At 45.0% G+C, this 23,012-nt stretch overlaps 2 protein-coding genes and 2 long non-coding RNA genes across 4 annotated transcripts in view; 2 read left to right on the forward strand and 2 right to left on the reverse strand.

Annotated features, from left to right (window-relative positions):
* The window catches only part of LOC104917428, a 29,333-nt gene extending 27,067 nt beyond the window's left edge, over positions 1 to 2,266 (forward strand). Inside the window, exon 5 of the long non-coding RNA XR_796854.3 lies at positions 1,208 to 2,266. This is a non-coding gene — a long non-coding RNA (uncharacterized LOC104917428). The remainder of the gene's footprint in view (positions 1 to 1,207) is intronic.
* A 2,176-nt stretch (positions 2,267 to 4,442) lies between these two features.
* Positions 4,443 to 9,265, forward strand: LOC100542157 (G-protein coupled receptor 183-like). The gene is made up of 2 exons (XM_019610331.2): positions 4,443 to 4,770; positions 5,638 to 9,265. Exon 2 carries the CDS (start codon positions 5,664 to 5,666, stop codon positions 6,717 to 6,719), a length of 1,056 nt encoding a protein of 351 aa, XP_019465876.1. The 5' UTR covers positions 4,443 to 4,770; positions 5,638 to 5,663; the 3' UTR covers positions 6,720 to 9,265.
* Positions 6,446 to 9,760, reverse strand: LOC116217810. Its single transcript, XR_004162522.1, has 3 exons — positions 9,669 to 9,760; positions 9,272 to 9,434; positions 6,446 to 6,524 (listed from the first exon to the last, which is right to left on the reverse strand). It is a non-coding gene; the product is annotated as an uncharacterized LOC116217810 (long non-coding RNA).
* A 758-nt stretch (positions 9,761 to 10,518) lies between these two features.
* UBAC2 (UBA domain containing 2) overlaps positions 10,519 to 23,012 on the reverse strand; it is a 97,217-nt gene continuing 84,723 nt past the window's right edge. The window contains exons 8-9 of the mRNA XM_010728648.3: positions 15,717 to 15,833; positions 10,519 to 12,267 (exon numbers count right to left, since the gene is read on the reverse strand). Coding sequence (XP_010726950.1) covers positions 12,160 to 12,267; positions 15,717 to 15,833 — 225 coding nt within the window. The 3' untranslated portion in view covers positions 10,519 to 12,159. The remainder of the gene's footprint in view (positions 12,268 to 15,716; positions 15,834 to 23,012) is intronic.

Below are 23,012 nucleotides of genomic sequence, written 5' to 3' on the forward strand. Positions count from 1 at the left end.
TTAATGAAAGATCATTAATAGCATCCTCCTGAGGCTCCCCTACTGCAGGCTGAGCAGTCACAGCTCTCTCAACCTTTTCTCATGGGGGAGATGCTCCAGTCCTTTCATCATCCTCGTGGTTGTTTGCTGGAGTCTCCAGTAACACCACATCTCTCCTGTACTACGGAGCCCAGAACTGTGTACAAGCCTACGTGAGATGTGCACATCTGCACGTACAAACAGGAGCATCCTCTGCTCTGGGAGCAGGGCAGGAGGTTGGGCTGCAGCACGCTCTGTGGTTACGCTTCCCCAGCACTTTCTGTTATGTGACGTCTTTCGGTTCTGTACAGCTTTGGCCCAGCAGGTATTGTTTGGGTTGGGGCTGTTGTGGAAACACAGCTAGGGGATGAATGCTGCTGGGAAATTCTACCAAAAAAACAGATTAGCAATTTCTCCCACTATAATTCAAGAGAAACATTCCATTTTCAGACATAAAAACAACAAGGTTGTGGTTTTGCAGGGAGGTGCAGGCCCCTCAGGAAGAGTACCTTGATGAGGCAGGGTGCTCACAAGGACGAGGCCACCAGCTTTTGGCCATTTGGGATCCATTATATTGGATATAAGGAAAATGTTCTTAATGACAAGGGTGGTGAGGCACTGGAACAGGTTGCCCAGGGAGGTGGTGGATGCCCCATCCCTGGAGACATAGGGTCTGGCTGGATGTGGCTGTGAGCAAGTGGTGTCTAGCTGTGGTGTCTAGATGTTGGTGTCCCTGTTCATTGCTGGGGTTTGGAATAGATGACCCTTAAGAGTCCCTTCCAACTAAAACGATTCTATTATTCTATGAGGTGCCCCTCACCCACAGCAAGGCACCAAGAAGCCACTTTCAAGCTGCATTTAACAAATCAGGAGAGGCCACTGGCAAGCCCACGTGCCGTGCCACATCCAGGCAGCCAGGCCTAGCAGAGTATACAGGCCATCCCCAGCAAAGGAGCCCAGCTCTCCAGCACCGCGCTGCTCTCGCTGGTGCCACAGCTGCACCCTAGAAGTGTGTGTGCACGCATAGCATGTGTGGCCCCACTGTGAGGAAAAACAGATAAAAATAGGACCTCTGATCTCCAAACCCGCCTTCTGATTGCTTTTTTTTTTTTTTTTTAAACAAACGTTTATACATTGTTTTTAACCGCAGAAATCAGATACTCAGACAACTTTCATCTCATTCCTGCAGAATCAAAATGGAGTTTCTCAGCTGCGGGGTGGCGTGGGACCAGCACCGCTCACACACAGCAGAGGAAGTTGCCTCATGATGTGAATTTCTCCCGGCTGGGAGCCCATGGCTGAGTGCTGCCAGACCTTGGGACACCTCCTGCAGCCAACTGGTCTTGAGCAGTGCTGTGTGCTGCCTCTCAGTAATCCTCTACACTGTGTGGGGCTTCGGTGTCATCTCCTGAAGCATGCATCATTACATGTTTATCCCGACAAAGATTTAGGATGAGATCAGGTTTCGAGAATACCCAATTATTTTCTTGAGATTTTCTTCACAAAGTGGTAAGAATCTCAACATAGGTTCTGCAGTTTCCATCGTCTTGAGTTGAAGCTTCCCAAACGCCTTCCTCCTCCCACAGCTGCTGCCCTCAATGGGTGAGCTGCTGCCAAAACCAGCTGTTCTCTCCGTGGTCCTGCTCCCCACCAGGTGAACAGCCGGACACCCAGCGGGGAAAATCCCTGCCTCATGTGTTGAAACCAAAAGCACCTGGATGGGAGATTTTATGTATAAACCCCGAGCTTCCTGGCAATGTTTTGCACCTGAAGACAAAAGCAGCAGCCACAGCTTAAGTGGGGAGGAAGCCAGGAGAGACGATGATACAATGGAAAGAAAGTGCAAAGCTTCCTGCAACCCCTGGCAGGAGAGGATGCTGCCTGCTCAACATGAGGCTCTGGGACAGGCTCTGCCAGCAACACTGCTTTGGGTACGGGGATCACAAGTGCAGCAAGCCTGGTGCCCTCATGTATGAGGCCTTTGCAAACTCTTCCCACTGACCCCATGGGCTCTGGGCCTGAGGAGCAAGGCCCCGCAGCCTGTGGGACAAGAGGGAGATGGAGATAATGGTGGCTCTTGGTGGGACAGCACAGCTCTGGTGTGAGTAGGCTGGATATTAGGAAAAGCTTCTCAGAAAGAGTGGTGATGCGATGCACAGCCTGCCCCAGGGACATGGTGGAGTCACTGTCCCTGGAGGTGTTCTTGAACTGTGAATGTGGCACTGAGGGACATTGTCAGTGGGCATGGTGGGGATGGACTGGTGGTTGGACTGGGTGATCTTAGAGGTCTCTTCCAATCTTAACGATTCTATGATTCTACGAAATCCACTGCAGTGACTGATGGAGCCAAACATGAGTGGAACAAGCAGACCAGCCTTGAGGGGCTGAGTGATGGTGACATGCGTGACACTGGCCTGAGGGAACAGCTCCCAGAGGAGTCACTGGCAGGCCCTTCTACTGTGCAACACAAAGCTCATGGGTAAAGGCTCCCAGGATCAAAGAGGGGGTGCAGGGAGCTCCAGAATACTTGGGCCAGCTTGCAGCCCTCATGTCATGCCCTCATGTCCAGGGTCTTGCATGACAGGGGGATTGGAGGATGGGTAACACCAACATGTAACCATGCTGAGCAGGCCACACTCATGGTGGGCCCTGCATCTCTGGCTGCCCTGGAGCTGCCAGACCCCACCAGCCCTGCACCCCGTGGATGCTTCAGAGGCAGGAGCTCCACCAGAGCTTCTGGTTCACTAGGCCAGGTTTCTGGCCTGAAGGAGCTGTGGGTGCAGCATGGAAGGGTTTGGTGGGGCCATGCAGCGGGTGGGGCTGGGCTGCACGCCTGTAGGCTGCACCTGCTGCATGCAGGGCAGGAGTGTGTTTTGCACAGAAGAAGCCACTTCCTTTCTTCTGCACTGAAAAGAAATAAAATCAGGTGGAGCTCATTGCTTTCACCCTCCTTATTCCCAAGCATATATGCACTGGCCCTGGAAGAAACCGTGGAACCTTTGGGCTTCCTTGGTTGTGATTGAGGCTGGTGGTGCCAGCAGGGCCTATCCCTCCTCTGGCTTCTCCTTCCCTTGGGAGATTTTGGTCTCTGTCCACCATTCTGATGTTGTGGTGCCTTCTTGCACCCATCAAGCAGCCCTGGAGATGGATGGGGATAGCGGGTCTGGCCTGGGGATGATGCTTTTAGATTTTCCACAGAAATCTCTCCTGATAGGCACACCAGGAATGCAGCCAGGAACCTCTCCTGTGCCAGGCAGCACTCACCCCGGTGACCTCAGTGGGAGCATGGGGTACCTCATAGCCCACGATGCGTGCTGAGTAAAAGTCGGTCCCATATCTGCTCTTGGGTGTGCACTCAGGAGAACCCTGGGTGTTGCCATGATGGAGAAGGAAGCTCAAGGACATCTGAGAACCATGCAGGTTTGGGTGGCTTAACTACTGCCATCTGTGCAGGTAGAAAGCCCATCTTACTAAGGATTATTGTCTCCACAGCAGATCTTTCCCCTCAAGCAATATAGACCCCTAAGCAACAGAATTAGATCCATTCATAGATGGTTGCGAGCAAATTTTCATTATTAGTCTTTAAGTCATAGTGGTTCATGGCAATACCATTCACTGTGTAATTTCTATACGCATGACTCACCATCCACAAGTACACAGATTAGTGCTGAGTTTAATGCTCTGTTGTAAAGCATTACAAATATTATGCAATTAAATAATTGGTTGAGCTTTACTACAATGGAGGGTAATTTAAGTTTAACTGTGACCTTAACCTCGACTTTTCTTGGCCTCAGTGTTTTTCAGTAGCACCCTGAATGCCCCTTGATGGGAATTTCCTAGCTAATTGGGAGTTTTTGGAAGGAAGAAACCAAAGAAAACAAGCCAGATCATCACCGCCACCAAGGAAAAACCCCAAACCACTGAGAAGAGAATAAAAATCTTCCTGGGATTTGAAAGCTCCAGCAGCCTTCAGTAAATGGTGTCCATGGGGAAGCGCATCCCACCAGTAGCAACCTAAGAATAAAGGGCAAATTATCTAACTTTAAGTCTCAAGAAGCAATGGCTGATGGTCTCTCCATCCCTCAAAAGAGGGAGGTTTGCCCCCAGAAGTGCAATGAGGGACAGCTTGAGATGTTCCACACTATAGACTGCACGAGGGTTTATCCAGGCTTTGTTGGGATCTCATCAGACTTCTGTGGCCAAGGGGCTGAGCGTGTGAAGTAGGGCTGGAGATGCTCTCCTGGCTCACTTGCGTTTTGTGTCCTCACGGACGTTTTCAGAGTAAAACCCAAAGTCGGCAGAGATGTCAGGAGCGATTGCTGAGCAGGTACAGTCATTTATCTGCTTCTACTAAGAATAACCCCGCAGCAGCCAAATGCCTCTCATACATCGAGAAAGGAAAAAAAAAAAGAAAAGAAAAAAAACAACAAAAAAGCCCAGCGAGAACACAGTTTTACTAAATCTAAGAAGGAAAAAAAAAAAAGACCCAAACCTCCCGGTGCTTTTATAGCGTGAGCCAATACCGAGAGGCGCTCACTCACACAGCAGGAGCCCTGCAGGGAGGGTCCACACTGAGCCAGGGCAGGAGGAAGGGGAGGAGGGGGAAGCAGAGTGGGTGTACGCCTGTGTCTGTCAGCGTGCCTGTGTCTCTCTGTCTGTTCACACCTCAGCCATCTGGAGTGGGAGGTAGCGTGGGGCTGTGTGTCCACAGAGCAACAGGACAGGGGACACGACCTCAAAACAGCACAGGAGGTGAGCAGTGTTCACGAGGGATGGATAGGGTGGGGATGGATGGGATGGATGGGGCTGGATAGGGCAGGATGGGACAGGGAAGGGCGGGATGGGAATGGACGGGGGTGGATGGAATGGAGATGGGTGAGATGGGATGGAGATGGAGTGGATGAGAACAGACTAGGATGGATGGGATGCAGATGGGTTGGAAGGGAACAGACAGGGAGGGATGGGAGGTGGATGGATGGGGCTGTTTGGAATGGAGCAATGTGATGGAGGACTCAGGAGGCACTGACCCACAGCCCAAAGCACATCAAGGAGAAGGAGGGTGTGTCGCTTGGTAGCGGGGAGTGCTCCTCTCACATCTTTGCATGGCATGGGGCATTGGCATGTATGCATGAGGATGGCTGGAATCTCTCTTTCCTTTGAATTTTTTGTTTCTGCTTCTGCTCCCTTGCAATTATGCCTGCACCCTGAGCTCCCCCCAGCCCTATCTCCATCTGGCTGTTTTCTCAGTGAATCTCCCCATTGCCCCTGTGCTGATGAATCAATGATCTCACTGCCACAGGGTGACTTTGGGACCTTGTTTGCACAAGATGCAACTGCTCTCCCCACGCACTGCCATCCTTTCTGGTATTGCTTGGATGTTTAAAAAAAAGAAAAAGAGATGGTGACAAGAAGCAGAAAGAAGACAATGAGTCACAGCCTTTGTTGCACGGCTCACACCGAAATCACGAGAGATGCATTTTTCCAAATGACTCGGGCTGTGTGCTGCTGGGGGTGGTGAGGAGCAGGAGAGACAGGCTCGGGGGTGGCAGGGAGCATGAAGGGACAGCCCTGAGGGTGCTGCTCCTGCTGATGGGGTTTTACATCTGTTCCTATCTTCAGAGAGAAGGCTCACGAGACGCTCCAAAATGGCTGCAGTGGTGGCCACGTCCGCACCTGCCAACATCACCTCCAACCAGAGCAGCTGCAACGTGCACAACCACCACTTCTCCGCCAAGGTCACCTTCTCCCTCTTCTACACTGCCCTGCTGGTGTTCGGCGCCTGCGGAAACATCCTGGCTCTCTGCATCACCTTCCAGCGCAGGAAGAAGAAACTCAACTCCACCGACCTCTACCTGGTGAACCTGGCTTTGTCTGACGCCCTCTTCACACTGGCATTGCCTGGCAGGATCGCCTACTATGTCCTGGAATTTAACTGGCCCTTTGGGGACTGGTTCTGCCGGGTCACCGCCTTTGTCTTCTACATGAACACCTACGTGAGCATCTACTTCATGACCTGCGTCAGCGTGGACCGCTACATCGCCGTGGTGCGCACCAGGCACCCTGGCAGGACCCGCAGGGTCAGCCATGCCAGGGCTGTCTGCGCCCTCGTCTGGTTCCTGGTGTTCCTGCAGACGGCACCGCTCCTGCTTCGACCCATGACGCGCCGGATGGGCGACAAGCTGACATGTATGGAATACTTCAACTTTGAGGAGATTCCTAAGCTGCCCTACCTGCTCCTGGTGGCTTGTGTGCTCGGCTTCTTCCTGCCCGTGGGCATCATCTTGGTGTGCTATGTGCAGATCAACCTCAAGCTCTGCCAGACCGCCAAGGAGAACCCACTGACAGTGAGGAATGGGCACCACCGCCGGGCCTTCACAGTCATCTTGGTTGTCCTGCTGGCCCTCCTGCTTTGCTTCAGCCCCTACCACATCAACATTGTCCAGTTCATGGTCAGGAAGATCCTTCACCAGCCATCTTGCCGTGAGCAGCAGGCCTTCAAGATGTCCCTGCAAGTCACCGTGGCATTCATGAACTTCAACTGCTGCATCGACCCCATCATCTACTTCTTTGCCTTCCGAGGCTATAAGCGGAGGCTTCTCCGCATCTTCAGGAACAGCGGCTCCATGGCCACCTCCTCCACTGCAAAGACCCCCTCTGAGAGCAACAGCAACAGCCAGCCACCCGGCTCCAACTCTGTCTAACGTCATGACCCTCCTGTTCTCTCCATCTGGCAGTGTGTGGACCATTCCCTGCAGCATCAGTGGGCCTGGGCCGCAGAGCAGGACCAGACTTCACTGCTCTGCCTGGAACCAGGGGCTTTTGTACAGCAAACACAGCACCAACCCAGCTGCTGCCTGCAACTCTTTCCCTGCAGGGATGAAGAGCAGCTTGCTGCTGTCCCTTCACCACACACTGCATGGAATGGGTGGCAAATGGGCACCATGTGAGCAGATCCTGGTCCCCTCTGTGGCACTGGGAGTAAGTGGATGGTTCCCTGCAACATTATCCACCTCACTCTCCCCATAAAGGGGACTGATGGTGGTCTTGCACTGTCTTGGCTGACCTTCCCTTGAATCTGAGGACCTGGGACATGAGCCAAACCAGGCTGCTTCTGGGGCCTTGCTAAGGGTAGGTCACACATGACCCTCACCAAGCCCTGAGGCATCTGGTTCCCATCAAAACCTGTGCAGCAAGGAGAAGGTTGGTGTGACCAAGGAGCTCCACAGCTCCGCTCTGAAGCTGCTGGACTACAGGGCTGGATACAAGCGAACCAGATTTCATGGTCTTGTACTGGAGGCTGGAAGGGACAGAGATATGCACAGAGATATAAAGAGGAGGAAAAACAGCTTTCTTTTGCTTAACTTTAAAGCAGTTCCATTAATGATACTTCTGATTAACAGAATTCATTCTTGAAGGCAGTAACATTTCTTGCTTGAAGGTTAATAATACAGGTGTGTGCAGCCCTTTAAGTGTGCATGAGTTATCTTTCGGATCACAATAACTTCACCTGCGCACAGGTGACTGCAGGGATGTGCCTGAGTTGGAAGGGCCTCCAGCAGAGCCCTACAGGGTACTCGAGCCCTGCTCCCAGCAGTCTAACCTCAGTGCTGGCCTGAAGGGAGCCTGTGTCCAAAAAACACATTACAATGGCATGGAAGAGCTGGTGGGCAGTAACTGAGGGGTATTTGTGGTCTGAGCACTGCAAAGGAACCCGGTGTGGATGCCCAGCACACAGCCTGCTGGGAGCTGGACCACCATACACATGATGTTGGTGGCTTCATTTGTCCAGCAGAGGATCAGGGGTTGCAAGGAGGGGCTCCCTACCAGAGGTGTTACTCCGCTCTTCCCCTCCCATGGAGGCACTCCTTGTGCTCTGCTCCACAGCTGATGCAGAAGTGTGAAAATGGGGCATTTCACCACAATGAGACAATCACAGAATCCTCCCCCATGGGCGCAGAGCACTTTCTCTACATTTCATTCATTGCATAATGCTTGCCTCAAGCCAGCACGTTTGCGCAGTAGCAGAGACATGCACGTTTCCTGCTGCTCACCTCACTCATGTGTGAACTCGCTGAGAACATTTCATCCCTCCTCTTATCAGCTCCTATCAGTAACTGCATTGCCACAGCTTTTGCTCCCTTCCTGACATTCTTCTCGGTGCAAACGTGCCTGCACCCAGCGCCATGCTGCTGCCATCAGATGAAGGATGCCTGCAGTTGGAGGCACCCCCCAAGATAACATCAGGGGAGCGGCTGCAGCGCGAGGGTGCTGCTGGCCTGCAGGGAGCATGTGGCCACACCTGGCAGCACATCTTCTGCTGACAGGGGGAGCTGGGACCTGCTTGGGGTTTCCAACAGTTCTATTTTCATACTAACTTTTCTTCTTTAAACCATACCTGGAACTCCCCGTTTCACACCAGGATACCCATCCTCGTATGGCACCATGATGTTGCCATCTGAAAGTGTGTGCATCAACCGAACCCTACAGCCTCTCACCAAGCAGCTCCTGCCTGCAGGTTCCCCACGAGCTGCCATCAATACTCCATCACCTGCTGGGGCGACACCGGGCTCCATTTCACATCTGGGATTGGCTGGGACTGACCATGCTGTGCTCCTCCCTGGGTAAAAGCAGCACCTCATGCAAAAGCAACCAAGTGAAATGGGTGGATGACCTTAGCAGACTTCCCTACAATAAAAACCACGGGTGGATTTTCTGTACAGGCTCAGCCACACTGCTGATCTGCTTGTGTTATTCCAACTCTCTCTTGTTCCTCTGAGCCCCACCTCACTCATGTCTTCTTCATTAAACTTAAATGCCAGGTTCGTTGCCTACTTTTCTCTGGCTGGAAGGTCAGATGCTGCCTTCAGTTCAGCCATGCGGTCCCTGTCTCCACCACCACTCCCTGTCTCATGATTGGGCTGATGGCACCCAGTGGTGCACAACCTCTTGAATTTCAGTGTAGAGCTGTGTGCCCTTTCTGCAGCCAAGGCCCCTCTTCCCAGCACAGGAGGAACAATACCATCAAGTGTTAAACCAAGCACTGTATGTTTTATAGAAACTCATACACACATATAATAAAAGTGTGTGTGCATGTATATACACATATATTGCTTGTGTGCTCATGTGACTCTCCTAATAAAACAGTGTTTATGCTCCTTTATATAAAACTCATTTCTATGACCATCTGCTTAAAGAAAGTCAATCTCATTTAGGAGAACACATACAATAAATTAAACCCACTCTATGATACTACCTTGCACTATGCTTGCTTGCTTGGTTCTTGTTTCAGACAGAAGCCACAAGACGTCCATCCACAGTCAGTAGTAGTAGTCAGTAGTCAGCAGTCAGCTCCTGGACCACATGGGAGGTAGCAGCCCTGGTGCCCACCTGCTCACCTCAGGAGCACATGGTCTTTTCTTTGGGAGAGGGAAAAGTTTGGGTGAGGTACAGAGCCCAACCACTCTGTGTCTTAGCAAAGAGCTTGGGCTTGAGAACTGCTCACTAGGCAGTTTTCCACAAATGCAAACAACTGTGACTGTATTTCCAAGTCTCACAGCCATCTAGGAAAGGCCCCAGTAAATTACTGTGATGTTGTTTCCCAGTGACATTCTCATGCTGTTAGAGAAGTCTGAAAAGCAGCTAGCCATTACCTAGGGAGTTAAAATCCTCTCCATAGAAAAGTATTCTGCTTTATCTCACTGCCTAAACATATCTTTGTGTCACACCTCAAAAAGGAACCGCATGCTGACATTTAAAGCTGCACTGGGCACACACTGTGATGTCTGGAAGGACCACTCCTCATGCTCACAGATGTGTCACAATCAAGAGGACACTGAGGTCTTCCCCAGCTCTGGTGAAATGGAGTTTCTCGTACGAAACAGGAACTCTGCTGAACTGCATCAGGGACCCCTCCTTTCACCACTTCTTTTTTTTTTTTTTTCCCCAATTGGAAATCACAACTCTGGGAGCATTCTGAGCAACAAACTTTTCTACAGAAGTCAGGTTTCTAGCTGACATCACCAAGACCTGAACTTCACCCCTCACGTCTGATCATATGTTGTGAAATGGGGCTTTTCAAAGCATGGCCTTCGGATACCCTCTGTATAGATAACAGCAGTCAAGGATTGAGACTTGGACAATATCCACCAGTGTGCCCAGGATGCTTCTTTTATGCTTTAAAATTCCATGTAATAAATGCTTGCTGTGCCTGTCCCCAGAACAGGGCACGTGTCCATGTGTTCTGTTCAGTCTATCCAGGGAAGGTGAACCTTTATTTCCTTCAGAGAACATTTTATATCTGAAAGAATGTATTAGACTTTATTGCTGATTATGATAGAATACTTGTGGAGGAAGAGCCTGAATATTTCAAGCTTAAAACGTTTGCCTACACAAATTACTGTATTTTTTTAAGAAGATATTCCAACAGTTCCCTTCCTAAGGTAGCCAGTTTCCAGCCATTTGGGTATAGAAGCACCCCCAGCCTGCACACACACACACATGCACAGGACACTGACTTTATTACAGAAGCATGTTATGTGCTTAAAGATGAATAAATTTTTCAGTCTTTTTAGTCTTACCAGTGAACTAAAAAAAATCCTCAAACAAACAACATCAACAACAAAAAAAACAATGTATCTCTCAGTTTCTAAATATTGTGCTGTAATTCCCCAGCAAATATTCCAAGCGAAGTGCAACTGGACACATGTCCATTATGAACACATGCATCCTGTTGGATTTCCCAAATACCTTTCTCTTTCCAGTATTCTTTCATCTCATCCCCTTTTCACCCACTATAACCTTATGCTCCTGAGGACCTGTATCTTATTCTGAACACATGTATGTGTTAAATATGCCTGTATGTATATATATACACATATATACCCAACATACCAACGAAAGTACATAAACAACTGACATTAAATGTATGGAGGGGTTTCATGGAGTTGCAGTTTGGAATACCATATTACTTCAGCTTGGTGTTGTACCCACCTCCTAAAGCTCCTAAGGTGCTCACAATGAGCACAGCTGAGAGTCAAGCCACACAAGTTTACCTGTCCATCTAAACTTCAAAGCCAGCATTATGCTACCTTCGCAGTAGTGTCCGGTTGACTCCTGTGTTACTCTGAACCACTCTTATGGTTGGCACTCCATCTGCCATTAACTACTTCATACCGAAAGGATTCAGCAAATGAGGATCACCCACAACTCTGAAAGTAGAAAATTAGAACTACATAGAAAAGATAGCTTTATATATTTTTCCTTGAAGACGGTATGTAGTCAGCTCAAAATACAAACCTGGCGCATCAGGCACAGCACACATCCATTGATACAGAAGCCTGTCTGAATCAGACGTGGATGTCATTCAAATTACTGCAGTTCTGACCTCGTTGTCTCATTCAATTCACCTTTATTTCTTCCAGTGAGTATCCTCATGCCCTGTGTCTGAACAGCAATTTACTCCATTTGTAAAATTTAAGTGTACAGTGGTCACTTATCATTGCTTGTAATACGCCATATAAATTTTCTTGTATCCTATCTGTGCATTATTATGTACTGAATGACGACTTTTATTTAAAATGGAATTCAGGAAACAAAATATTACAGGCATTAATAAAAGTTTCTGGAGTGACATAATAATCTCATAACACTTTAGTGAGCTGAACATGAAGTGACTGTCGAACACCTTATTACTGCAGTTAGAAATCAAGTACTGTAACACAACATGTAAGCTAGAGAAATCAGATGGGCAAACAAAGAAAACACAAAGTTCCTTGATGGGTAAATCTGGTTGTTGTGGTTGTAGGAGCATGTTTTCTTAGTCATTCAGTTCGATAACGTGTCTAACAATGATTTACAAGGAAAAAAAACACCTATTTTATTTAAAAAATAAATTTAGGTGATATCCAGTAATAAGTAGAAACTAAATTTACTTTGAAAAGGATAACCAGAATAGAAACCACCGGTTGATTCAAAGGCTTGGGAACAGCTCACGTCATTCACTAAGCAGTCACGCGGAACCCACTTCTCCTTCCTGCCGGCTCGGCGAGGCCGACCTGCATCAGTCTGTCCAGCAGGTGGCTGTGTCCCCTTCAGGAGCATACAAACCCACGGGGAGAGTTCCCTTCATCACTCACATAATCATCAGTGCTGCAGTAGAAAATTAGTGGCTACATTTAAGTCATTATTTGAAGCCCTCAAAGCTTCCAGAGCGTCTCCTCTGGAAAATCCCATCTCCATAAGTCGTGCAACCTGTAAGAGAAATAACATAAAGTTACTGAATCAACAGTTTTATTCAGATCATGTGTGCATTACCTATTTAACAGTGTCAGAGATCACTTTTTTTTTTCCACTGTTCAGAAGCTTATCTGTCTGAAGAGCGTGCAAGCACAGCTCTGCACCACCACAAAGACAGATCTGTGACAGCATGCTTGAAAACACTGCCAGAGAGAGAGAGTGAGATGAGAGCTTTGTGATTGCTTGTTCAGAACCAGCATTTTGCTGTGTTTTCAACCCCGGCCCCGTTTTGAAAGAAGAATGAAATAGAAAAGAAGCTTTGTTGTCTGGCTGGCATTTTTTCTGTTTTTCACTTTGGCACCTTACATGACAAGGGCAGCCTGACCCCAGGGCTCATTGCTCTAGAGAAGAGCATGCCCTCCCAGAGCCCATCACTGACCCAAATAGGAAATCTTACAGCAGATGGGAAGACCTGTACATTTACACTTAGCTGTGCTCTGCTTGAAAAAAACAGTGAATGACTTTGAATTCTCCAAAGGTCATTAAAAAGCCCAAAATGTTTGCTCCAGGTGGTTTTTACAGCCAATCTGAAAGCTACCCCTGAAACAGAGGCAGTGAGATACTTATACTGGTTCAGTAAAATTCACGGAAGGATTCCAAATGTTTTCAAAACAGGGCAAGTCAATGCCATGTGATGGACGAGTTACCTCGAAATGGGCACATTGAGAGAATCATTTTGGTGATCAGTAACTAATTATCACTCTTTGCAACATCATGTTCTTGACACCTAACCTTTTCCCCTGTGCTAACAGATACTCAAAGTACCACAAATTACTACATGTTAAAAAAGTACATACATCTAATTAAATCTAGGGCTAAATTTTGATTTAAATCACACTTGAAAACTATAGCTCTCTACTAGGTATAAGTGAAAGTCACAATGTAACTAATTCACTTCTATATTTAATCATGCAGAGAGGGGGGCAGCATGCAGAATGAAGCATGGCCAGGGGCAGCAGGAGGCACTCTCCATCCTGCTCACGCCTGCAGGTGGGCTGTGAGGTGGGAGCTGCAGGTCCAGGAGTGGCCTGGTAGCCCTGGTGGCCCTCTGGAGGCTGGCATGGAGCCCGCTGCACAGAACCAAGCAAGCAGGAATGCAACTGAGGCCCTCTGCATCCTGGACACATTAGCAATGTGTGGTCATATCTGAAATGCCTCTTGGAAGAAAGAATTCAAGATTTTTAATCTCCACTGTTTTGGTGGCTTATTGAGAAATACAGCCTTGCTAAGAGTGCCCGGAGGTGGGAGTTCTGGTTCTCTTGATCTAAATACGCTGTTACAAAATGTTTGAAAACTGTTACCTTGGCTGTCGAAATATCAAAAATGCTACCATCTTTTTTTTGCATTTCCCCTTCTCGCTCTATCAACCAGTGTCAGTTTCTCACCTTCTTGTAGTGAGAGAAACAAATCGTTACTTTCAACATCACTGCAACATCAATCTGGATCTCATAACCAGTAACTTTCTGAAGTTCCCTTTTTCTGACTTTTCACCTAAGATAACGATTTTTATGAGAAAGAGGCCAGGCAATGGAAATCAAAGCTAACCTCAGCAATACAATTCAGATGAAAGGTTTTTATGGCAGTGGGCATGGATTCTAACTTTGACTTTCAAGAAGCGGTGGATGGAGTTTCAATGCTTCCATTTGCAGAAACATCCAGAGGGCACGGTGGAAAATAAATTTTAACAGCAGAAAGCTCTGTTTATCTGAGTATATTTTAACCGCAGAAGTTGAATCCAGCACCAGGAAACTGAGTTGAATGCTGGTAACAGTAATTGAAGGTGCTAAAAAATCCACGAGATAAGCAGAGATTTTTCTACTGGACGTTGCTAACGCTTACAAATTTGGATCCAAAGAACAGGCACAAGCCTTGCACTTCTGCCATTCTAAGACAATTTACAGATTTATTAGCACAAATCTGAAAAATCAAAGGTGCTTAGGTAACTCTCTACCTTGCAAGGCAACCAGACAGCATTTCAGATGGCAGCAACCTGGTGAGCTTTACAACTTCAGTGTGTTACGACATGTAAGCATATACTGAAGTCCTATCATACAGCTGAGCCTGGGCCAGGTTTGAGGTCAGAAGACAGCACAAGTTGGACGAAAAACTGTTACATGAGTCCCAGCACAACAGTACAGTCCATACATACAGAATTTGTCACTTTACTCCTGGCACTGAATAGGCTTTTAGGCTGGTCAAAATCTTAGACTGGTCACAGAAGGTCTTCTTTAGTGGGGGATTTTCTATTCTTTTTCTTTCTCTCTTTCTCTCTTTCTCTCCTTCTTTCTTTCTCTCTCTCCTTCTTTCTCTCCTTTCTTTCTTTCTTTCTTCCTTTCTTTCTTTGTTTCTTTCTTTCCTTTTTTCCATCCTTCCTTCCTTCTTTCCTTCTTTCCGTCCTTCCTTCCTTCTTTCCGTCTTCCTTCCTTCCTTTCTTTTTTGTTGATTGGTTTGTTTTTTAATTTTTTAATTTTTTTTTTAACTTTTCTGATGTAGGCCAGCAAATTTTCAATCAAAACCACCAGTGCAGTTAATTTGGAACATAATCTAACATTGAATCAAAACTAGAAATTGGATCATAGCAAAGATTTCTCTTTGGAACAATCTCATTTTAAACTAACTGGAGATAACAGCATTTGTCTCCTTAAAACAGAAAAAAAGTTAAGGAACTCACTCTTGGAACCTATTCTCATTGAAGAATAGCAGATACCTTAGACAATAAAAAGGCCAATGCAGCTTACTGCAGATGGGCTAAAACTCGGAGAACTTGACTGTACACAAGAAATCCTGAATAAAGAAACAAGATTAATATCCAGTTCTTAAATTTCTTAGTAAATCCTCGGAGACAACAAACTATCTACAGAAGTCTACATCTACACTATAGTTCTAAATCTGTACTAGGCAGAAAAGATAAACTTCTCTGTGGCAACAGTACACAAAATCAGTCAACCATATTACGTAGGGAAATACCCCACAAGTGTCTGCTGCAGCCCAAGGCTGGCAGAACGTTTTTATTTCCAAACAGCCACATGACCAAGTTGGAAACTTAAGCTGGAGACCTCAGTGCAGGAAGAGCTGCATGTCTACAGGGAAAATGATGAAATCTATTTGCCATTCTTCCTTTTTTTTTTTTTTTTTTGAAACATATATTAGCCCCGCTTGTGAAACTGTCTAACCTTTAAATATAAGAAATGAAAAGTTACACATAAAAGCAGTAATTCCCAAGTTGATATGCAACTAGTTTGAAAGATAATGACGAGTCACTGTCCCTGTATTGTGACTGTTAACTGAGATTTCTATTTATGCTACTGCAAGGAATGATTAAGAAGCTGTGTCAACAGACAATAAAAAAAAACAGAGGTAATCCCTAACAGCTTTTTAAATGAAATATTAAAAGAAAAAATTACCTGTTCTTCAGAAACCTCGGTAGGTGGAGGTGTGTCTTGATCAGATGGGTGATGATCTTGATAATTGTGTCTATGACGTAAAGGAGGAAACAGTCTATTCCAGTTAATCATCCCACCCTGAAACCAGACACTGCTGTCAGTCTTTTCAAAAAGAACTACAGGTACTTTTACACACAAAGACCATCCATCCCACATAATACAGAAGGCAAACATTTGAGCGAAACACTTATCTCAAACAACAAGAGCTGCTGTAGCTTTTTGTGAAGTGAAAACTGGGACTTGTTACCCCTTTCCTAGCTACTGGAAGTAGCTGCTGTAAGGTAAGGAAAAGTGTTAATAAAACAAAGAAAGGACTGCCTGATTTCTTGCTAATACTTCTTGTTTCGCATACGTTGTGGATGATATGGCTCACTACAGTGCTAGGTTTCTGAGGTTGAAGAGCCTGCTCTCTTTGTGACTTTGTGCCAGACTTCGTGTCTGGCAAGGGATGCAACAGCACGTTCTGCACGTGCTTGCTTTACATGGGTAAGAGTGAAATAAAGAAGCAGGGAGAAGAAGCAAAGATGCTTTTCACTGCATCCACAAAAACGCATCAGGAAACTCAAAGCACGTGCTGCTGATCACAAGCTCAACTTGCAGGATACCCGTGATAGACTTTCCATGCTAGTGATTATTTCTGTGACACCAATATGACTGTGACAGACTTTCAGACTTACCTAACTTCAGTGCATTACTACCACAGCAAAAGCTGGCTGTACTCCAGTGCCGAATCATTTTCTGACTACACGGTAATAACATAAATACACAGCAGTAACGTAAGTATGGCATAAATCACTGAGCAGAAACTTTAACAACTCAGCTTTAAGCCTTAAAACAGTAAGACACACAGAATGCAAAGCGTGAGCTTTATCATTGCCTAGGAATAATCCATCTTCCTTTCATGAGCTTGCACAAACATTCTGGAAGGGATGTGGTGTGACACCAGAACCTGCAAATGGGCAAGAGCAGCACCACTCGCTCCCTCTGTTCTTTGCAATGCAGCTGGTGTCCATCTCCTCCTGACCCACTCCCTCTGTTACCATGGAAAAGATCCCCCTCCCTTTCAGTATATATAGGACAAGGACTTCCTTCCTCTAGTTGTTCTGTTTTAGGTCTGTGCTGTCGTTTCTCAGAAAATCTTCCTCTTATGAGTTTTTTCTTCTCTCAGCTGGGGCTCTTCCTGCCTTTATGTACTCCTGCAGCATTAAAAGCTCTCTGCTTGATCAGATCAGCAGCAGCAGCTTAACCTGCTCTCACACACACACACACAATCACTTATTTTGTTTTCCTGCCCTTTCCTTTGTTCTCTTCCATTGTCTCCCTGGTAGACCCAATCAGCCCAGACACCACAGGAGGCAGTGCAAGAGCACACTTGAAAAAGCAGTCATGAGATGCGACCTGTTAGCTTGTAAAGTGTTCCAGTCCCTTATGGCACAGTGCATCTTCCCTAAGAAGATCAGCACCACCTATGAGTCACCACTCATCTTCAGTACAAAGTTTCCACTACTAGCAATCTGGAGTTTAAGACACTATTACATATCTACATTTCTACTTTATACGCTGCACTAAGCATCTACTTAAAAGGTTTTATCTTGAAGGATTTCACATAAGCCTTGCGTTAGCCAAACAATATAGTGCAGCAAAAAGGAGAATTGGTTTCTAGTTTAAACCTGGAGAGGGATCTCACACCTCCTACTGACAAGCTGAACTCCTCTGTGGTCTTGGAAAATCACATGTCATGTACTTCCCCATCTCTAGTTTCCCCTAGTTCAGAATTATTTTGAGTTTTAATTCATTAATTTTGAATTTCTGGAAGCCTACTGAACTCTATAGTTCAGCAAGAACATGGAACTGATGCTAGTTTGCGTGTGTGTTCTCTTCAAAGACCTGAGGGGGAGAAAGCAATGCTTCCAAGGGTCATTCATATAAAACTAGTGGATTGAAAAATGCCAGCAGGATCAAGGCACGTTTTTTGTACACCAGAATTCATAGAGAATAATGCATATTAAATTTTAAATCTACAATAAATGCATTAATTTATCAGTATGCTGATGCATCTGAAGACTGAAATAAATGTACCTTTCCAGCTGTGCTCTCAGCTTTACCACCAAGCTACCTACTGCACCCTGTCCTGCATGCTGACACATAACACTACAAAGATATCTGCCTTTTTATCTTAAACTTAACAATACATTTTAAATTAATGTGCACCAAATACATTACCTGCAGTAAGAAATCCAGATTCCCTAACAAAATAACTACATTGTTTAGAAGGTTTATTATGGATAACTGGATGAACTACAGATATGGATGGATGAATTCAGAACAGTTCCAGGCAAAGTTTGCTAACTCTCTCCCAGAAATAACAAACAGACAAGGCAAACTGGATCAAAATTGCTATGAGAGGATCCTTTTCAGTTGTCCTCAGAATATTTCAATTACTTTTGGAAATTGTGACAAACGTCAGCTCTTGACTGTATTAATGATGAAAGAATATCTAAAGTACAATTAATGAAGGCCAAAAGTCTTAATGCTATGTGAGCGCTGATGTTTAGGATTAATTACAACTTACTTTGGATGGTCTATTTTTCAACCGTGTATTATTTCCTAGACTGCACCTAATCCATGTACGCTATGCTTCTTGATCTGTAAATGCAAGGAAGTTGTTTCTTCTCGTGGGCTTGCCTCTAATCACATGATGGACATGTACAAAGTCAGATTTAAAAGAGCAGAGATTGAGGGAGTTGCAACAGGAACTGCTACTGTGGACCATTCTCTAAATATAAGAATACAGCAGGAACTGCCGCTAATGTCTCAGATCCATAGAAAGCAGAGATCAAGGCTAAGGATTTCCAGTGTGCACGGTGATTTTTGGACAATGTTATGTTTACTATCACAGCAGAAATTCACTAAGATTTGATTTTTAGTTTGATTCAAAGAAAACAGCAAAAAATTCCAATTCTCAAATTCCAGTTAAAAATGTGCAGAGATTTCCAGATCAATATTCTGCCTTGTCTCCCAGACATTATTCTGCAGACCTTCTGTTCACAATTTTATGATACATTCTGTATTAGGGGGATTTTTGCCTATGCTAAGACACTTACTCTGAGAAAGGTCAGGAAGATTTCACATGAAGATATCCAATCTGTGAATCTATTTAAGCAATGCTTCTAAACCATCCAAAAGTCTCTACTGGAGAATGGTAAATAAGTATGCCTTTTACAGGAGACTTGAAAAAAGCTAAAGCTATATTACCAGTGATGGTAACCATAGTCAGCCAACAGTCCAGCTCACCCAGCAAATCCACAATGATGAGGCAGGTCTAAGATTAAGATCAGAAGTCAAATCAGTGGCTTAGGACCTGGACTTGTACTAAAAAGCAGCGAACTCCCAGTTGAGGTGGGTGAGGCCCCAAGACTTGTCACAGATGTTTCTAACCACAGCTCTTTCTCACAAGTCTGCTCCAAGGCTGAAGAGCTGTACCGTGTCAGAGGTGGCCCTCAGTACAGGCAACACAACCCTCTGGAAAGCTCGTTGGTGTGCTCAGGGTCACAACTGATAAACCAACTGCTTTCCCCAGTCAGTGCTCTGGGCAGAGAGAAACCACTCGTCATGTTATCCACACAAAGGTAAGACTTACCGTTCATGCCTTCTTTCTTAGTCCAAATCTTTCATGACCAACTCTGTGAAGATTTTCTGCTCCTCTGCTAGAGGAAGGCAATCACTGAGAAAATCAGTCTATAAACTACCATTCATACAAATATTTCGTACAAATTGGTGACTGGGCCCTGATTTCTGCCTGCAGCAGTCTTCCACACATCATCAGAGAGAACTCATGTCAAAAAGACTGCTTCATTCAGTAGCCAAGGAGAAGGATGATGGACACATTTAAGGAAAGTTCTATAAGCCTTCCCCACTCTATTCCTCCTACAGTTGTAATTTTTTGACTAAAGAAAACAGCAGTTTCCTTTGACGCTAGCAGTGCAAAGACTGGGTGAACTGGTTGATGGCAAGTTCTTTGTTACTATCTGACAGGAGACAAACCAACCAACGAGACCATCTATCGATCTCTGTTACATCACTAATAAAAGTGATGATTAGGATGTGGAAAATATTGATGATGTTGGAACTTCTGTTACAGGAAAACAACAAATCAGTCACAAGCTTCAGGCGACCAAACAATGAGATGGAGGAATGAGTTAAAGGAATGGGAAAATGGCATCTACCCATGATAGAAAATATTATAAGGAAATACTATATTGTTGAATTATTCTTGGTAACTGTCAGCACTTAAGCTGTTAGGTCACATACTAGATTATTTTTTTTTCCTAAATGGTGTCTGGAACAATACTGTTTAAATGAAAAGAGTATCCCCTTTTCCCACAGAACAAGACATTCATATAAATCTAGAGCTAGCTGTCTGATTGTATCACTTGCTGAAATCCCAATTACACAACCATTTTTTCACATCATCTCCTTACTCTCTTTCAGCTTTCCCTGCTTCCCTTTACATACTTGCCATAGCATATTCTGTAAAACAATTCTTACACAAAGTCTGACAAACATGTATTACAGACCACTAATAAATATTCACTGAAGTAGCTACCACATGTGCTTGTATTACAATTAGATTAATTTCACTAGAATTGAAAATGCCTTATAGAAGTCCTCTTGATAATTTTTCATGTGGTTAAGATTTTTTGATAATGCTATCTCATGTATATGGTTAATGCCAACTTGCCATCTGTTTGCACAAACAGGAAACACCTCCTGATATCTGTCCTGTTCACCTTTTCTTAACACAACAACCACAGTAAAAAAAAAGGAAATTGCTTTGCATTTCATCTTTTAAAGTAACATCTTTAGAGCTTGCTTCCCTGCATAGTAGTCATTACTTGGTGCAGGTATAGATGCTGTCTTACTTCACTGATATAAAGATTTATTCTAAGAAACAAAAAAACACTTGCCTTTCAGACACAATCTTTTTATTAAAAATATTGACCACGAAGTATATGTACTGATAATATGAAAAAAAAACAAACGTAGCCATGAATGACACACTGATACCAGCTGCCTCAGTCTCTGAACGCTGTAAAAAAGATCAATGGCAACGGTAAAACTTCCAGTGGACTTATTAAAATGTCTGGCCTGTCTCTTTTTGTGAGGTAAAAACTGTTCTGGGGGTTTATTTCATCTTAAATTTTTTTTCTTTTTTAACCTTAATAACATTCTTTTTTGAAAGGAGGTGAAAAGTAATCATACTGGTGCTGTGAGCATCACTTGTAACGATGGAAAGAATTTTTCACCATGGAAAGTAGTGCAGCAATTTCTAAACATATTCCAATTTCCTCTGGAAATTTATGCTACAGACAAGTCTCCTTAGCCCAGAGGCTTTGTCTCCAACTCTTATTTGCTGTATCCTGAGCTTTGATGTCTGCATTCTCCCAGAGGAGCTCGTGTGTCACAAAAATTCACAAATCCACATGTGGTCTTTTCTGAAGCCTGATCAGTTATTTCCTTTGAAATCCAGGAGGAACACCTCAGTCTGGCCTCTGAAGCCACTAGAGAAACAATGGAAGGGACTTCAGTACAGCATTCACAGTAGCAGATGCCAAAGATGCCAAATGGCGGGCCTGTCTGTGCCTTGGGAGGCGAGTGGGCACAGCTGCTTCTGCAACTGTGTTCAAGGGAGGTGTAGGGAGTTTTGAATGCTTCTTAGTGTACTCATGCATGCCCAAGCATTTGGCCTTGTAGTCTGCTTGCCACACATTACAGGAAGGGGTGTTGTTATATCACTCAGGCACACAACTAGCTGGTAGTAAGTGAAAAGCTATGAAGGTGCTCCCAGCACTGCAAGTTAGCTCAGGACAGTGGGAGAGTCAGATGGCTCTGCATTCAACTCATTACAGTACGGTTAAACACCTCATCTATACCAAACTGCACATTATTGTAACACTCACATTTCAGTACCGCTGTGATGCAATAGTTCAGCTGGAAAGTGATGGATTGCTACACCAACAAGAAAGAAAGACATTTAATATCAGTCAGATGCTAAAAGATGGTATTTTTGAGAACAGATGTTAACTCATTCACCCAGCATTAGGAAAGTGTTGAGCAGGGCTCTCATACTTTGTTTGCACTAATAAATGGGGATTTTGATCTTGTCTAGTCAGGAGAGGCAAGGCTTCGACCACCTTTTCAAAGCACCTCCATTTGTGGACTTTCCAACTTCACTCTTGCATGCTTGCATCAGCTGCTCTTCATACAGACTGGGCTCTGCAACATCACAGACGTGGTCACAGCTACATCAGCTATCAGTCATAATCACAACCTGAATTTTAAGTAATTGAATGATTTGGAGCTGTTCTTATGTTGGTCCTTTAATATTTGCTAAGTGAGATAACCAGAGTGTGGCAGCCTGCTGTGCCAAATGCTCAAGGCAGGTCCAGCAGCATGAACATCCTCTCTGGATTTAAGGAAACCATCTGTTACTCCATTTTAGACATTTTAGACAAAACAAAGGCAGTTCTGACCCTTCTTATTTGGCTCTCTGGATGCAAACTGGTGACAAGTGACTTATTAAAGCTTGATGGATGATTAGACAGATAATACCTCACTCGCTTCCTGTGCACAAACATTTTCAAACACAAGTGAGAAATTAGAGTTTCCAAACTGTTTTGATTTGAGAAGCTTAGCTAGCAAACAGTGGGTACAAAGAAACCTCAAAACCAGATTCTCCAATACACTGGTATAAACACATACTTGGGTTCATAAAGGGCTAGTCTACCAACACATAGGAGGAAAAAAAAAAAAAGATTAATATCCCACTCAAGGGAGCAAAGATTCAGTTGCAAATGGGAAGAACTTCCATTTGTTGACATCCTAAAGTTAACATTCAAGGTGACATACTGGCAATACTGCTTGGCAAAACCTTCCCATCTATTGTGCTTCAACAGGCTTTAGAAAGAAACAGTGACACAGATCTGTTGTTGTTATGTGCTATTATCAAAGTTCCAATCAGAAAAACTGAATACCAAGATGGACCACACACTATCTGAATTACACGTTTCTGGTCTCCTATGAGCTACAAAAGAAGAGACTTAGAGGAAGAAATGACTTCTAAACAAGACTCTCTGAATGCAGATGAAGGGTAACAGAAAAAACTACTGACTTCTCAGCCCTGAAACTGGATGTCTAATTTGGCTTATGCTTGAAGCTGCAGATGGAAGAACACAAACAGCTAAAAAGAAACTTGCC

Source organism: Meleagris gallopavo, chromosome 1 (genome assembly GCF_000146605.3).
Source record: "Meleagris gallopavo isolate NT-WF06-2002-E0010 breed Aviagen turkey brand Nicholas breeding stock chromosome 1, Turkey_5.1, whole genome shotgun sequence".
Lineage (NCBI taxonomy): Eukaryota > Metazoa > Chordata > Aves > Galliformes > Phasianidae > Meleagris > Meleagris gallopavo.

Bases quoted from the DNA above. Each gene is read 5' to 3' on its own strand.
- LOC100542157 (XM_019610331.2), top strand. From the start codon at position 5,664: ATGGCTGCAGTGGTGGCCACGTCCGCACCTGCCAACATCACCTCCAAC.